Genomic DNA, 18337 nt, shown 5'->3' on the forward strand with positions numbered 1-18337 from the left:
TGCCTGAGAATCTCTAGCCCTGTGTAAGTGGATGTGGAAGTCATTGAACAACAGGAAATTTAATGTTGTTAAATACTACCTATATATATATATGCATCTTTAAGCTGACATTTCAATTGGGTGATATTTTATCTGCTTTGGAAATTGTGTTTTTAACATTTGCTTTTTTTTCTTCTAGTATCGAGCAACTACTCTGCCTGCATTTAAATATTATGTGACTTGTGCCTGTCTCATATTCTTCTGTATTTTTGTTGTGCAGATTCTGGTATTGCCAAAGTAAGTGATATTTAACATGTACTCATTCTTGTGTCTGTTTGCTCATTAATGTAAAAAATAAAAATACATAAGTAAAACATTTTGGAATTATCAGATTACAGAGGTTAGTTCATGGAAATAAAACTGAACAAAGAAAACTGAGGATTTCAGCCCGTTGTCAATGTTATGCTTGCTCCTAATTTTAAATGCTCTCAATAGCATGTTGCCAAGCGTTAGTATCAGTTTTTCATTCATTTTAGGTTTTTTCTCTTTGCATTTAAAAATGTGTGATGATGACAGGAGTGAAATTCATATGTGTAAAAAAAAAGTAATACAAGCTATAAATTTGTGCAACTAAAATTACCTGTGAAATATGTGTGACAATTGGACATTGAAGTGGGACAAAATGTATTGCAGAATTGGGACTGTGATTAAATAAATATATTTAACGTATTACTGAGATAATACTACTGTATTCAGCAAGCAAACAGAGCATTACTATTCATAAAATTTCTCTTTTTAAAATTAATCTTAAAATATATTCAAATGCTGGAATAATTATTTTAATCCAGATTCATGTATTATGAGCTAATTTATATTTTTGTATATAAATCAGCTATCTTTCTATCTGTGCATATTCTAGAAAAGCTGAGAAAGCTGGAAGAGAGTTCCAATAAAGAATATTTTATTAGACTTCTTAAAATGGAATTCAACTGTTGATTGTTTATATAGTGGCAAGTTCATATTTGTTTTATAGCAATTGTTTCCAAAGCCAACATTGTATATTCCATGTGATACAGTGTTTCTTCACTCATAGTCTTTTCTCCTGGGCAGCAACTTCAGGAGCAGTATTTATCACCTCAGTTGATTGATTGGTCTTGTGCTTGTAGTACTTGCTCATATTTAAATTCAAAGCCAGAATTTGGCTTTCCATACTGCAGACATGTTTTATAAAATGTATACGTTTTTATGGGCTTCTGTTTAGGTGTTGCAGCATTTTCTTTTCAAATGGTTTCCCACCTAGCTTCTAACACAGAGAGCCAAGCTGCAAAGGGGCACTCTTCCAAGAAAGGGTTCAGCAGTATCCTCTACATGGTTAGGTCTGACTTTAGATATTACCATTGCAAAATATGAAATTAAGACTGATGATTAATTTTATTTGTCGTTTTGCATAATAAGTATATTTTAAAAGGTCATACTCTATTTTGATTAGTACAGGAATTAATTCAGGGAAATGTGTGGTTTGGATATACCAAAACCCAAATTTGGATCTAACTAGTCCCTTCCAGCAGCATGATTTATGAATCTGTTTTTAAGTTTTGGTTTCAGTCACACAAATTCATCTAGATTTATCACCTATCATACATAAGATGCTCATTTTGCTATGTCCTTGTTCTGTCTCTTAAACCAATGGTGTAGCTCATTAAAATATATCAGATACTTAAAATCAGTGAACTCTAGGGAGCTCTATTCAAGTAAGGAAAGTGTCCTCCAACTTGTAAAAGGATATGCTATATGCTGATACTATGTGATCTCTTTCTAACATTAAAGCAAAAGATACATATGATTCTTCATTTTCATCACAAAAAAATGCAAATTATCTTTTGGAACTCTTTTAGGGCTGCATATTAAATTGTAAAAGCAAGAATTAAAATCAGGTATTGCCAACATGAATGGTATTCAGCTTCCAGGGGTCTGTGCATTAATTTAAGAGATGCAAAATGGAAGACAGAAAGGCAAGGTATTGTATAGGCATCTGCATCTTTGCGGGGAAACTGAGAGTATTGCAAATTAAAAAAACAGTTGAAAAATCACCAGTATATATGGTCATCACAAATGTAGCTTAAATTGAACATACTGCAGTGCGGCAAACATTATTTCCTTCAAAAAAAAAAAAAAAAGAATAAATAAATCATAGTTTAGTCTAAAATTCTGTCTAGCCTTTTTATTTTCTTGAAAAAATTCTATAGGATTTTTAAATGGCGATCTAATAAAGACAGGGAGATGAACTAAGTCTGTCCTTGGGTTTTATTGATCCACTATTCCATTAATCTGGTTTTGCAGCAGTGTAGTATCATTGATTTCTGTGAGGCATACCACCTGCTGCTTTAAAGTAGATTTGGAGATATTTGATGGTGAGTAACATCCAGCAGGTTCCAAGAAATAAGTAATATCTCCAATATCACAAGACATCTATTTCAAGGCTGAAATAATTTATTAATGTTTTAATTTTCCCAGGGTCCATAAATTGGTGTGGTGTTTTCATAATAAACTGTACATAAAGTGGTAAATATAAATTTGTTCAAGTAAACAATATCTTGGGGTGAAATGTATCATGAGGAACAGATATTTATTGTGACATCAAAAATGACAACAAATCTTGATCATTACATTTCCTCAGAACAGGCCTTCAGTGGCTCTTGAGCATTCTTGGTTTACCAAGTGACAGAACTGTCTCTAGTAATTCTAGACATTTCTAGACATATATAGACAAATGTAGACAACCCCTATGTTCTTTATTTAGGGAAGCAGTCAGCTAAGATGGACTTGGTAGTTGTAGAGGAATGAAGGCCGTGGGTTGATCAGCACTGATAACATGCAGCTGTGGCCTTGCCTCGACAGCAGTGGGTTGATTGACATGGATGATGTGCAGCTGTAGCTCGTTCCTGCTAAGTGGTTAAATAGCCCTGAGGATTGTAGGATGGGTGGTGGAGAAGTGGTGTGATCTCTGGAGGGAGGGGAAACTGTATGGATGGCAGAATCTGACTGATGGTAAAAAAAACCTGTTGCAGCCTACTGGTTTGTTTGTGCTGTAACAAGTAGTGTTGTTTTTTGAAATGCAAACTGGTAAATTGATGAAAGTACATTGCTATTGAACAGGACTTACTTCTTGTGCTATTTGACTTAATAAATTGTTTAGAACTACTTTTAAGATTTTTCCTAAGTCTTAGCTCTCTGAGGCTGCTATGTTCAAGAAACTGTGTCCTTTTGTCCCGAGTCATGCCACACTAACAGTTATCTTGTTCTACCCATGGAAAGTGCTTAGGAGGCCTTAACGTAGTATCATCCAGTCAAGCATAGCTGGATTTCTTCATAGAAAAGGTGGTACTTACATGCCTGCTTTTAGGGAAAGTTTTTATGTAGCAGTATAAATGAAAGAAAACCTCTTTCATTACAAGCCTCTTTTCTGCTGTATCTAACTCTTTTAAAAAACACTCAATGGAAGTTATAATACTCAAATGATTTTTTTAGTGTCAAAATTGCCATACAGTTAGCCTCCATTGAATCTACCAATGAAGTAATCAGTTGAATTAAGAAAGAAATAGCTATTAGATACCAAAAAGGTCTGAATTCAGTATTGCCTTGTATACTTGTCATTTCTAATTGCTTCATTATGATTTTACCATCTCAAAAGAGAATTTGCAATCAAATAGTTCAAAACATGGATGTTAATTACCTGGCAAGCTAATGAAATTCTCTACATCCCATTAAGGGACATTTGCCATAAGCCATGTGTTTTCCTAGAAGTTACAAAAGTGTAGAAGGAATAAGTTCTCTTCTCCATTTTTCAGTATCTTTATCTTCATAATAAGTTTTCATTTTTCAGTTCAGTTGTTACCAACAAGACATAAGTATAAAACCAATTTTTTTCCTGATTTCATACCACCTGATAAAAATGAATTATTCAAAACAGATATTTGCTGATGAAACCAGAAAAATATGAGAAGGATAGCCAAGAACATAAATTATTTAGACTTGGAGCTATCTGAAGCCTGGGAAGTTCTCATATTGTTTCCTCAATTTTAAACTCTGTCCCTCTGTAACTTATTGCCAAGGGTTGTCCTGTCAGGGTTCCTGTTGGGGCACCATAGCAGAAAGCAAACCTTTCAGAAATGAGGTTATTCCTTGAGGCACAGGAAGAGGACAGCGAAAAGTTAGCAGGCTCATGAGATCCCAGGTGTTCTTTTGACAAAATGGTTTTCCCAAATCTGTCAATGCAAATATGCAATGTGCTTGATGATTCTGCACAATAAAGGAAAGATTAGCTTGCTGTAAAGACCTGTTCTGCATTTCTAATGTTCCAGTGACAAAAAAATAAATGCATGTTATGGCTTTCCTATGGTCCTTGCCTCAAATGAGGCTTGTTTATGGTGGCACTTGACTTTTAGTATTTTTTTTCCCATTATAGCATTTTCAGCTCGCTTCTTTCCTTCTAGGAGCAGCGTGAAACTCTTTCGGCTTACCCTAGCTGAAACAGAAGTCCTGCTGTTCCCAGAAAAGAAGGGGGTGTGGGGAGAAAACAAATCTTACAACTTTTTTTTTCTCTGGATTCTAAGATACTACTTTTCCTTTTCCTTACACTCTTTGTTCTGGTAATCAGAATCTGGTTCACCTTGCTATGTAAGTTTTCTTCTTGTGCCACCTCAATAACATCATTGGTCATGTAAAACAGCTACAGAGACCTTTTGTTGTTGCCTGTTGCCCACACGATTAACCACTTTTTGCATAACCTCTCCTAATGCTATGTTAATATTATTTCTCTTGTCTCTAGTTTCTCTCACAAACATCTTCATTTCTCCTTCTACAAGGAGACTCCAAACTTGACTCATAAGGCTATCCTTGTATTGAATAATTTCTTAGGGTGTGCAGGCTCCTTTTTTGTATGCTTCATATCAGAGAAAGAATGGCAATAGTCTGAAATGCAGAAATGGTTACTTGAATCTTACTGAAGGACAATATATGACTGGAAGTGTTTATACATACATTAAATTAAAAAAGGGGGGGGGGGGCTGGTAATTATATTCCTTTTCTGTCATCTGTTGCTTACTAGATTTTAAATTCCTAGGAGTAGACTCTGGTTTTACATACTCTGATATACAGTTCACCGTCTCAGTCTCAAGGAAAAATTCTTGGAGAACTTGTATTCATAATCAAGAATTATTTCAACTTAACTTGTAAAAGAAACATTATTTCAAGATTAATGTAAGTTGTGAATTGCCAGTATTTTGTTTTTCATCAGCTGTTCACATCAACCCAAAATCTGATGAATAATTGGCATATAAGAGGTTCTCTCAGTGATTGGCAGGAAAGCTCATAAATTACTCTCCAAAATTATTTTAATAGCAGCAATATAGCATCAAATTGGTTTGTGAAATTAATGCTTTTTTGTTCTTTCCTGAAAATAGCTTCCATAACACTATTGTTAAAACAGGTCAAAATGTTTTCTAATGTTTGTACATAATCTCAGAAAATTGATCCATAGAATTCCACTCCTAAGTTTTTAGTGTTACAGTTTCTGAAATTTATATATTTGAATTCACATGGCATCTCTAAAGAACAGAGATGTATGTTTCATTAATACTGTATTTTAATTCTGAATCGTGTTTATGGAGAAGCTAATTTAAAATATAACATTTATTATAGAAATATAGAAATAATATAACATTTATATATAGAAAAAGCAAGGGATATAAAACTTCTTAAATGTCATGCCAATATTTCTAGTCTATAAGGCTTGATAAAATGAGGTATTTGCTGGTGCTCAAAGGAGTTGAGAGAGATTTTTAATTCTGTAAAAATGTCAAATCTGTGGTTACAACTGAAAGCAGACACTCAGGTGAGGGACTTCATGACGGCATCTAGTTCCCTTGCTTAAACAACTCAGTTATTCCACAGCTTCATATCTCCTCTTGGCATTCATTAAACATAATTAGGTCCTACTGCATCTTTCCCTAGGCAGCAGCGCTAAGTAGCTCTTGTATGGTGCCTGATGGAGCAATTACACTTTACTGTGAGAGAGATCTCCACATTTGCAGAATAAATGCATGCATGCATTGTTACTCTATCCCTGTTTCTCTTTACTGAATATCCAGTGATGCTATTTTGGCTAGGTTTCCCTATTTATAACACAGAAGAAAAGGATGAGCTAGAACACTGTGTAAGGGTGATTTCAGGAAGAGTATAGATTACTCATTTTTTTTTCATTTAGTCTGTTGTATTTTCTGTTCTTCATGGTGTTTACTTTTCCTTCCTATCCTGTCCTCCAATACTTCAGAATCTACTGGCCAGCCAGTCAGATTTGATACAAAATGAGTTTCCAAAGGTGTTGAATCCCTACCTATTCATTAATGAAATGTTAGTCACTATATTAAAGCTTTTGCTGGCTAAGAGACTGCAGCATCACCAATACCACAGGTTCTAGCTGCAAGACAGTGAAAACTGGACATTGCTGTCCCATGCTGTTGCTTTTCTACCTTTGGGGGGAGTGTACGCTACCAACAAGTTTATTTTGTATATCTATTGGACTCATAAAATATTATAAAATCAACAGCATAAAAATAAAGCATTGAGGATCTTTAATACAGGCTTTCTAAGGCAAAAACAAAATAAAACTTTGCTGCTGTTAATTTCTACACAAATAATTTTAAGTGACGGAGTGCATTATCTCCTCATGGTCATACTTTTGCTAAGTCAGAGGTAAAGCCAATTCAAGCATTTTGGCAGTGGGAAAACGGCAGGAAAAAGGCTTGCCATTCTGGTAAGGATTGGAATTGTTTTCCATGGTGTTGGTGTTTGGAAGTTGCTACTTGAACATGGTAATTTTTCATGTAGTCAGTATTATACACAAAGAAAGATCATTCTACAAATGTGTAACAGATAAATTAATGCATGTTTTCCTTTTCTTGTAGAACATCTATTCTTGGAATTTCATTTGGGGCTGCGTTTCTCTTGCTTTCCTTCATTTTGTTCATCTGCTTTGCTGGACAGCTTTTGGTAGGTATTGAAGGGAAATGTAATCTGTTAGTTAATGGTTTCTTTTACATGTTCCGATTTTGCCAAGTCACTCTGCTTTTGCAGAGTACCAGTTAAATGAGAACAGCTTGCACACTCAGGCTTCTCAGGACATTGTTTTGTCCATGTTAACTTACTGTTAAATGTCCTCATTTATCTGAAAAACAGAAAATGCCAGTGCAGTGACTGTCTGTACCTACAGTGATACTCACTTTCCCCCATGAAGCTGGATCCTCTGAGAGATTTCCATTATTGCTTGATAATTGATTAATTGTTTGATTCTTTTCAAAAATTTTTACTGTTGTGATTACAGGAGGTGACTCGAGTGCTTTAATTTAGGGGACTGTGTATTTGTTTAAGCGTTGTAAAAGACCATTTTCTGAGTTTAGAGAATATTTAATTATAGCAATTTAATTTTATATATTATAATAAAATTAAAATGTTATCATTGCGTGGTCCAGGTATTACTGCAATGCCTATTAGTATGCCAGATATTATGCTGAATTTGGGAATTTAATATAATTCAAAATTTAGCAAACCTTTCAGCATTTCACAAGATAATTTACAAGTATTATTGTCCTCTCAGTTATTCTCAAATAGATTCAGTGTATAACTCCATCTAAAACAAGGTATTTCAGGATTCGTAAGAAAGTAAATGCAATTTGAATTTGACATGTAATCTGGGTGAAACTTTTTGTATACTAGTCCTTCTCCTTTGCTTCTCTATCTTTACACAAGCTCCCATGGAGAAAGCTGAGAGAAGGATTTTAATAAAAAAGCAAAACATGCACATGGGAAAGACAGTTACATCACTATGTGATGTAACTTAGTAAGGAAAGGTGGTCTGGCAGTTAAAGCAAGAAACAGAGGAAGCAGGATTTTATAATTTTTCTCTCTTCCCTTATGAGACTTGTAATTAACTGGGACATGTTTGTAAGAAAATGTAATTAATGTACATTTCAGTTGTCTTTCCAATAAGGTAGGGAAGCTGCCACTGCTCAGTAATTTGAGATAGAATGCAACAGTATTTTTAATTTTTTAAAATCCTCAGACTGAGGTCCTAGAGGTAGGTATTGCTATTACTTAAGACCGAAAATTAGTTCTCATGTAATGTCATACTTTATTGCTTTTTGTTATTGACATAAGAGTAAAATGATGGAGTCAGAGTACTGCTGCTGAATAAGCAAACTTAAAACAAACAAACAAAAAATTCTTCAAGGAAAAGCCAGCCTTTTTCCCTGTAGGAAAAAAGGTGCCAATGAAATGTTATCAAGAAGTGCTGAGACACAAAATTTCCTGGGGCTTTTATTTATAGTGTATCTTAGGAAGAATACAAACATATTTTACTGCATTTAAAAGGATGGCTAAGCAAATATCCCAAGTCAGAGTTGAGGAGTTATGCCACTTCAATAATATCTAACACCTACTTTCAGTGCTGGTTTTCCTATGTTTTATATGTAGTGTAAATACTTCCCAGAATTGAGACCTATTATTGCGTTTCTGTTGACTTGCGAGATGTCATGTTCTAACCTAAAGAGCTTGAAGAGAAGCTATTTATGCCTGTCTTTATGCGTTCAGCTGCTCTAGTGCAGAAGCTATGCTGCTAAGAAGCCTTTCAGCAAGTAAGTTATGACCATAGTTGATGCAGCACTGCCTTTCCTTCACAAGCATGAACATAGTTCTGTAAGGTGATGGATGGCATCTAACAAAAGGCAGCTAACTAAAGAGACTGTAGGTTTATCTTTCCCCAGTCCTTTCCATAAGAGTTCTTCCTTCATGTCAAAATTTTGTTTTGCAGCTTTAACAACAGTGACACCCTGTTGCATTTCAGTAGCATAGCTACTGCAGCATCTGACCCATAACTGTAAATGCTTTCTAGGGAGAAGAAAAAAAGCCTGAAATTCTCAAGTGAATAAGTATCAATATCAGAGTTTTAACACTATAGTGTCAGCTAACAGAAATCAAGCTTTATCATCCTAATATCAATTCAACTTGGAGTCTTTTTTGCCAGCGTGGATTTTTCCCACCTCTTTTTCTAAAGGGGTACGCTTTGGGTTCCCTTGCAGAATGCATATAGTAAATGTGCATGTGCTTGTGTGCACACACATAGTATTACAGACTCTTTTATAAAAATGCACAAAAAAGAAAAGAATTTTTCTGGCCTGACTGACCCTGTGACTGACAACACCTCAACTGTGTTGAGTTAGCTTTGGGCTATGGGGAGGCCCCCCCCTCAGCTGCTCACTCACGTGCTGTACCTCCTCAGGGCCATGGGGGAGGAAAGCAGGGTAAGAAGGCTTGTGGGTTGAGATCGCTTACCAATTACTTTCACAGACAAAGCAGACTCAACTTGGGGAACATTAATTTATTGCCAATTAAAATAGATTTGGGTAGTAAGAAACAAAAACTAGCATTGAAGCCACACCATCCACTCTCCCATCTCCCAAACTGAGCTTCACTCCTTCGCTTCAGTCGCCTCCACCTCCCACCAGGCAGCACCGGTGGGGGGGTGGAGGGTGGTCAGTATGTGGACATTTCTCTCTGCTGCTCTTTCCCTTCACACTTTTGCCCTGCTCCACTGTGGGGTCTCCACAGGCTGCAGTTCCTTCAGGAACATCCACCTGCTCCAGCTTGGGTCCACCACGGGCTGCAGTGTGGACTTCTGCTCTGGTGTGGGGCACCTTCTCCTCCAGCCTTGGTGTTCCCTCTGTGTTTCTCACTCTTTTCATTCCTTCCTCTCTCTGCCCAACGTTTCCTGCCCTTTCTCAGCCCGGCTTTCCCCGAGGCGCCCGCCCGTGGCTGCGGGGCTGAGCTGTGCCCTGCGCTGGGGCCGGTGGAGCTGGCTGGGACTGGCATGAGGCAGGCCCGCCACCACCTCACAGGGCCACCACTGCAAGGCACTGCCACCAACCTGGGCACCTGCACCTGGTACTTAAACTTGCTGTAGTAATTAAATATTTACATGACTGTTAGGAGATTTATAGAGCGGAACCTGTAGTGTCAGCAAAGACAGCACACTCAGTTCAGGTTCAGGTTCACCTGGCCGTCAGGTTAGGACACCTGGCCGTCACTACATTGTGTGCCTGTCTCAGTGCTTTGACTTCACCCTCTCAGTCTCCACTGACTATAAATGGCTGTCACCACCGCAGAGTAAGTCCTACAAACCCAACTTTGAACAAGTTTCTCTGTAATATTTTAATTTCATTGGTAAATGAAAAAAAACCACCCCGATTGTAATGCTAAAGTGACTGTCTCTTACGAAATTTAATTACAATATTGTAAGAAGAAATCTATGCGTGCTCTTTCACTGCGAGTTTATTGATTTACTGTGCAGCAGCACTGCAGCACGGTCCAGTTCAATCTGTTCTGGAGTGATACCATCAGCCATTAAAAAGTGATACCCAAAGCCAATAAAAAGAATACGAATTTTTCCATCAAAAATTGCAGCAGAGCAGTAGCACAGATAATGAGGTTACAGACTCCCAGAGCCTGCCTTTGCAGTGTGTCATCCCCTGCCGGCCTCGGGCAGCCAGGCTGAGGGCAGGGAGGGCTGACAGTTCTCATAGAAACAGTTGTTTGCCCGTAGGGATTAAACCTTTGTCAATCCTAGCTAAAATTGGCATATGTCCTGAAACTTGAAATGGATTTATATCTTTTGTATTCTAATTATTTTTTTTGTGACTATGCATAACTATTTCTTTTTTACTTTCTTAGATGATCACAGTATTCAGATTTAAATCTTAAAATTATGAGTATTTTTGTGCTTAAAGATCCTTTTTAGCTTTTATTTTCATACTTTAAATTAAGACTTTTTTTTATTAATTTTGAGTATTTTCTTTGGATTTTCCTTGAGAAGTTTCCTTCCCAAATTACATGCAGATAGAGGACAGTTATGGTCCTTTACCTCATACATTTTCTTTGTCTGTTCTCTTTATCTTCTTGAACTGTAGATGAGTTCATAGAATGAGTGTGAAGTGCCTTAGACCTGGAAACTCTTAGAAAAGTTTTACCTTCTGATATGAACATGAAGAAGCAGAGATCTGGTTACCTAAAAGATATTTGAAAAATTAATGTAAACAATGGAGGGGAAACAAAAAAACAACACCATAAGCATGTAGAGGAGAGATCTCTGTGATAGCTGAGGTAGCCATCCGAAGAAGTGTTAGTCTCGAGTGGATGTTCTTTGTGCATTGATTCAAATACTGTCTCAAAAATTTCTTTGCCTTACCGGGGGCATGTGTGCACTTAGTTGATACCACATACTCTTTGTGCCAGTTATTTTCCATTAATATGAAATCGTTTTTGGTTGCATATGTTTATACCATGCAAGCCTATTGAGCTACTTCAGCTAATAAGGAAGATTAGAAGTAAAAAGATTTTTTTTTTCCCTGTCATGTCATCTGAACATGTTTATAGTCTCTCTTAAATACCCAATTGAACCATGGAATTAACAGAACACAATCCCAACCAAAGAAATGTCAGAAAATACAGCTGAGAAAGATGTTCTGCTTTGAGGTCACCCAGAGCATCCAACAAAGTGCAGCCAGTATGTGAGCAGTCCTGTCCTTGCTAGAAGAGCGCATGCTATTTATTATTTGCATTACACTACACATTGTGTTATAAGTGATACAAAATCTTTACCTTTGTTTACAGGGATTTGTATTTTACTCTAAAGCAATTAGCATTTGTACTTAACAGTCTGAAAGAGTGTGTACACTTAAGATATTTAAAAGCTCTGCAAGGACAGGCGTATCGGCACCAGAACTACTTGGAAATTATTTTTTACATGGAATCTTACCTCTGATTTGTATCTCCCTTAATGCAGATATGAAAGAAAGACCAAGGCCCTTCAGTTTCTTCAATAGTCAGGCTTTGTTTGTAAATTACAGCTTCAAACAGGGATGGGGGACCACAAGGAGAACCTGGAGAGGCACTTTGACGCCTACAGTAGGGTCCATAAAAGAGGCTTATTAAACCTAAATGTCATTCTAATGAATCTCTAGCACAGGCACTGCAACAGCAAATCCATCATCACATGTTCAGGTTTCAGCAACTGTTAGAGTTGTACTGATTTCAGTAACAAAAGTCCTTCTTACTCCCTCTTGAGTGATCTATTTGTGATATGTTATGTGATTGTGACCAACTGAAGTTGCCTAAACTGGCGAAAGCCACAAATTTCTTATGTCTATTGTGCCAATAAGTTCTCTTTAATATTATTTGATTAGTGAGACTGTCCTGATTTTTTTAAATAAAAAAATTGTCAAAGCTGCTTTTTAGTGTCATTGCCAAAGGCAAGATTGTAAGTTACCTCCAAATAAAGAGATATGAGTGTGCTTCCTCATACCAACAGTCCAGTATACAGTTTTCCCTACAGTTAGTTAATAAGGACAAAAGCAGTGCATCCAGACTGTTTTGAAAGTTCTTTTACATGTGTTACCTGAGAAGTAATATCCATGATATGTAAGTATCACAGTGTGGTCACGGATCAGGGTTTTTGTTTTGTGAGGCAATTTTTGGGTGTTACCGTCTTAGAGATCAAGACTTGGTCAATGTGGAACGTAGCATTTGGAATTCCTTCCTCTAGTTCAGTGCCCTGAGCATTGTCCTTAAAAACTCATTCACGTTTGCTCTTTCTCAAAACCAGTGTCTCTTTATGTGACATGGAAGAACTTTGACAGGATGGACTGGGAACATCTTACCTTAAAGTAGCACATAACACTGCAACTGTACATTTTCTTGAATGAGGAAAGCAGCACAGGAGGTACTGGGACTGACCTGTGAGTGCCCAAAGGCATATTTATACAGCTCGCTGCTGTGGTCTTTCCTTTGAATGAGGCAGTTGAAGCGAACCACATGATCATTTCAACGTGACCCTTTGTGAAGGATAACGATCACTGCAAAGTATGGTGAAATTGAAAATGTGATACTGACTTCAGTTTTTCCTGTTATTTCTTTATTTAGGTTTCTAGGTTTGGCAAAACAGTTATATCTCCTATAAGTTGAATAAACTCTTTACCTGGGTGCATTTTGTATGATTCAAAATGCCTGGCTTAGATTTACAGGTGCCGCCAAGCTTGGTGTTACAGTACTCATTTTAGAAATACTTTAATCCTTTATTATTAACAATAGGACTGTTAGAAATTTATGTAAAGTGTAAGCTTGCGTCTCTATAGAAAAATCGCCATTCTCCAAGCTTAGGTCAGTATAATCACTGTCAACTAATCACCCAATTCTTTGGATCTGAACCTTTATGTATTCAAGTTTGAGTGGAAATGAGTATGTGAAAAGAATCTGAATTTTTTTTGTCTTGATTTCATTCTTTGTAACATCAGTGTTAGTAAAATATTAAGTTGTATTTGAATGCAGAATGAAAAGAACAATAATAGAACTATAGAAAAGTGATTCACTGGCTTCCTGTAAATAAGAGGTCTTCAGTCAAGATGTTCCAACCTCAGCTAGCATGTGAAGGAGAAGTGTGACAGGTCTTGTGACACTGTCTTTCATCTACAACATAGCTGTCACAATTAATTCTCACACCGGTTCCTTGATCTCACTCAGAAAGACAGCATTCATTTTGTTAAATGCTGAAGTAGGTTTTTGTGTGTGCAAAGACAACACAGGATACATTTTAATAACCTGAATATTCAAAATACTTTATTACTCGCTATCATGTTGAACTGTCATATCAGATTTAACATGTTCAGATGAAACGGTAATACGTTAGTCACCTTTAATACTACAGATACGTATTATTCGTAGTAGAAAAATGATAAAACTGTCATGGCTTAATCCCACCCAGAAACTAAGTACCATGCAGCCGCTCGCTCACTCTCACACTCCCTTTCAGTTGGACGGGGAGGAGAATCGAAAAGGAATGTAAAACTCAAAGGCTGAGATAAGAACAATTTAACAATTAAAATAAAAGAGGAGGGGAGGGGAATGCAAACCCATCATAATAATAATAATTATAATTAAAAATGAGGGAGAAGGAGAGAGGAATAAAATCCAAAGGGAAGGGAGAAAAACCAAGTGATGCACAGTACAGCTGCACGCCACCCACTGACTGATGCCCAGCCAGTCCCCAAGCAGCGATTGGCAGGGCTCAGCCAGTTCCCCCCAGTTTATATACTAAGCATGACATTCTATGGTGTGGAATATCCCTTTGGCTCATTTGGGCCAGCTGTCCTAGCTGCATCCGCTCCCAACTTCTTTGTGCCCCTCCAGCCTTCTGAGAAACTGAAAAGTCTTTGACTTAGTATAAATGTTACCAAGAACAACTAAACACATAGCGTGTTATCAACGTTGTTCTCATACCAAATCCAAAACACAGCACTCCACCAGCTACTAAGAAGAAAATTAACTCTGTCCCAGCTGAAACCAGGACAGAAATGCTAAACCATATTCTGCCAGCTCTGCTTAGAATGGACGCAGAAGTGAATGCTACTGAGATCAGATGTCTTGCCCTTCTTGCATGCTTTCTAGAAATTATTACTTTCTTCCTTTCATCTCAGTCTCCATTTTCTTAAGAAAATTGCAAATGAGACATAACATTTACCAAAAAAAGTGTTTGACATAAGCTCATGAATCAGCTAAATTAACCTGCATAGTTCTGCCAGTGCCAGTAAGAGTCTGAATTTAATGATCACCCCACCGCTTCAGTTCTGCTTACAGGAATTCACTAAATTTTCAGCAGTACTGAGCTGCTGCAGTTGTGTTATATATGGACTGTTCAAAAGTTAAATTAAGTTCAGCAAATCTGTTAATTCACATAGAGGATTACTGATCGACAGTGTATTCTTTCATATTTTCTCAGGAATTTCTACTCAATGGTTTAAAGATTTTTAGAGTAAATTAGGGTTTTGTCACAAATTTACCTTTCAGAAGCCTCATTGGCTTAACATATGTAGGCTGATCTCTTTGCTATTAGAGACCTGTCATCTGTTTAACAAACCAGGTGAGCATGACAGATGTACAAAATAAACAGTGATCCTTCCCCTCCAGAATTCAGAACTGTGCAGTAAACAGCCTGGTAAGAAATGCATCACTGATTTCTGGTGTGCTGCTGTTTTACAAGCAGAAAAACAGCTTTTTAAACAAATGCAGAAAAGCAGTCCAATTAATTCCTCCTTGCTAAAAATACATTAGAACAGTTAGGTGATATTGATCAAAAATCTTGCAAACAAAGGAGATGTAGAATTGCAAGGAATTTTAGTACAGAAGTTACATAGGTCTTTTCAAAAGTGTACAGTACTTTGAAAGCGGTAAAACTGTCCTCAGGAATAAATGCAGACCTTAGTGTGGACATTGCTAAGTAATCTAAGCACTGGACTGTAACTTTTTCAATTATTACTTTAAAAAATGAAAAAGTTTAAATTCAGTAATTGGAAGCATTGATGTTAAAGTAGAAAAGTCTAAGATGTCTTCATCATTTGATACCGACATTTGTGTATTTAGCTATGGGGATTCAACAGAAATTTGCTATGTGAAAATTAAGTTTTATCTTCAAAATTAATATAACACAAGTTGTTCATTTGTGCAGAAGTAACCATCAATTTACATTACTTAGCACTAGAAAAACATGAAAGCATCTTTTTTTGCATTGTTTTGCATGTGTTACAGAGCCATGTTTTTTAATGTTATGAAATTGAAAATAAGAGCTGCTAGAGCTTGTTGGATCCAGTGGAGTTCAGGAGCAGGGGTGTGCTCCTTCCTGGTCTACTGGAGCCCAGTTTGATGGAATTAAAGACCCAGGGGATCCTTCTGTCCCACTCCCATCAGTGGGAGGCTGTCAGTACCATGCACCAGGTATAACGTATAAGTGAGGTTGAGCACACAGGCATATACGATACGCACAGGACCAACCACAGAGATCCACAGAGAGAGCAGCTTTCTTACAGCACCCACATAACAACAAGCAGCCCTCACATAGGTGTGATCAACACTGATGGTCTAGGTCCTCCTTTCTGGCTGATCAGGACTGAAGTTTGCTAGTGGAGTATACACACACCCTGACTGTCACCAGACACATTTGTGGGTCACTCAAGATGGGCTTACTCAATACAAAAGTCAATACAATATCCATGCCCAGGCTCTGCCCTCCTTACACAGCGACTGGCTTTGCGTCGGTCACCTTGGGTCTCTCCAAATGTAGATCTCCTTACCAGACATTGCAGTTTAAGTTTCCTAATGGTTACACACACACTCCCACACACACCGTATGGGTCTCTCCAGGGACTGGCCTGAGACACTTCAGTTGTTGGCACCCAGGCCCTCAGCTGCCTGAGATATGTGATCAGTTGTTCTCTAGTGACTGGCACCCATCCTGTGCTACTTGCCAGCATGAAGTTTGCTAGCATTCGCACACATGCAGGCTCAGAATAAGGATTGCACTTACACAGAAAGTGGTTAGAGAGAGGATTTTGTAATATACAACAGACTTGTTTAGACAAGTATTTACATGCAGCCATTTCCTTTCATCCCCTCTTCTCTTTAGCATACTGTCCTTTTAGGTAGTAATCATTGTTAGCCTGCAGGGCATCCTGGACAGGGAGTTTCTTTTGTTGAGGCTTCTTGGTTGGTTTCCCATTGGAAACCATGGCTGAAACATTCTCCTTCAGTGGTCTTAGGAGCAGCGGATGCAGTGGTTTCTGTTCTGCACTGATTAGGTTACTCTGGTTTCACCACCTGTCACTGTCCTTTTGATCATCACCAGGTCTTTGTGTTTAATTTGATTAGCCTTTAGTCAAATAACCTAAAATCAGTAAAATTCATAATAAAATGTATCTGGTTTAGGCCAGATTATTTATTTTCATTATTAGCTTCTTTTCTTGGAATTCCTTATCCTAAAGACTTTCCTTGAACAGTATAGCTCCCTGTAGCATAATTCAGAAAGGAGAGCACAATGTATGGCTTTATCTATATCATTTCTCGTTCAATTCATATTCCTCATACTTTCTCAGTGTTTCTGCCTAGTTTTGTCCCTAATCCAATTTAAACTGTTCCAGCTACTTCTAAACATCCAAGAAAATCACAGAACAATGTAGGTGAAGTTGTAGTAAAGCTCCAGGTGTGCTGTAACAAAGGCAAACAGTAATTGAAGGCATGATTTCGTGACTAATTTGCCATAAATCCATGCTTCCTGACTCATTAGATTTTAGGTAGACTAGACAGATAACTGAATGATTAATTTTTACACTGATCCATTCCCTGCGTCCAGTTGAACACTCCCCTTCTGTAGCAACAGCAGCAATCAAGGTTTGTGCTTTTTACTTTATTAAAGTGGGAAGGATGACAAAATTTTTCTAAAATCTGCATGTGGATTCAAATTATCTTGAAATTTACTATGTACTTAGGGTTGGAGAACAAGGTTTGGAAGTTCAAAAAGGCATCTGAGCAGAAGTTTCTTGCTCAAAAATGCAGGTCTTTTGACTTTATGTGCTGTTTTCTTTTAATATGAGGGACGAGTAATGTGTATATAAACCTGCCTCTTTTTCCCTTTTTCTTTATTCATCCTTGAGATTCCAGTTACTGTTTTGGCCTTCCTCACACTGACTTCATTCACTCAGAAGCTGTCCAATCCAGTATGCAAAACCTCCTGTCATAAAAGCAATATATAAACAATATGCAGAAAAAAGTTCTAGATATGTAGTGGGCTTGTCCAAATAGTGTGTAATTAGGAGGGAAATAGTTATGTGCAGTATGACAAAGACCTTCGTGCAAACTACATCACATGTGTTGGTTAATAGTGTAGTTTAGTTTGATGTGCCACTGAACCTCAACTAATAGATAAATACTGTAAAGTAAGTCCTATATTTGATAGTTTTTAGTGCTTGAGTTCTCATTTTAGAGACTTCCTGTGCTTGTATCTCTGCTGATTGCTGTGGCTGGGGTGAAAACAATATGTAAAGTGATCTCTGATAATATTAAGTAAATAGACAAGCTGATAAAAAGCAATTATTTCTGTGGGACTGTGGTGTTCCTTAACTTTTCATTGCCTTTTTTACAGTTTTCAATATAGCTGAATTTGGCATTTGGAAAGGGCACAAGATGCTTCTAGGCAACCTTATCTCCTCATTGCTAAAGTTTTGGCAAAATTAATATTTATTGGATGTGCCACAAATTGTTTATTCTGTGTGAGCATCTTGTGCCTCTGGGCACTACGTATGTATGAATGGACGGTTTGCAGTGTGTTCTTGGAAACAGGTTAAATGAGTCAGAGGTTTTTATTGTTAGTTTTTGCCAATATATATGAGAAATTTTCTATTCACTAAATACACCTTGTTTCAAATTG

The 18337-nt window shown here is 37.2% G+C and overlaps 1 protein-coding gene across 4 annotated transcripts in view; it reads left to right on the plus strand.

Moving 5' to 3' along the window:
* Window positions 1-18337, plus strand: part of ADCY2 (adenylate cyclase 2) — a 229328-nt gene that overhangs the window by 168493 nt on the left and 42498 nt on the right. For all 4 annotated transcript variants that reach the window (XM_080381755.1, XM_080381756.1, XM_080381757.1 and 1 more), the window contains 2 exons: window positions 179-276; window positions 6945-7029. In XM_080381755.1, coding sequence (XP_080237881.1) covers window positions 179-276; window positions 6945-7029 — 183 coding nt within the window. The remainder of the gene's footprint in view (window positions 1-178; window positions 277-6944; window positions 7030-18337) is intronic.

Source organism: Falco punctatus (genome assembly GCF_963210335.1).
Source record: "Falco punctatus genome assembly, chromosome: 3".
Classification (NCBI taxonomy): Eukaryota; Metazoa; Chordata; class Aves; order Falconiformes; family Falconidae; genus Falco; species Falco punctatus.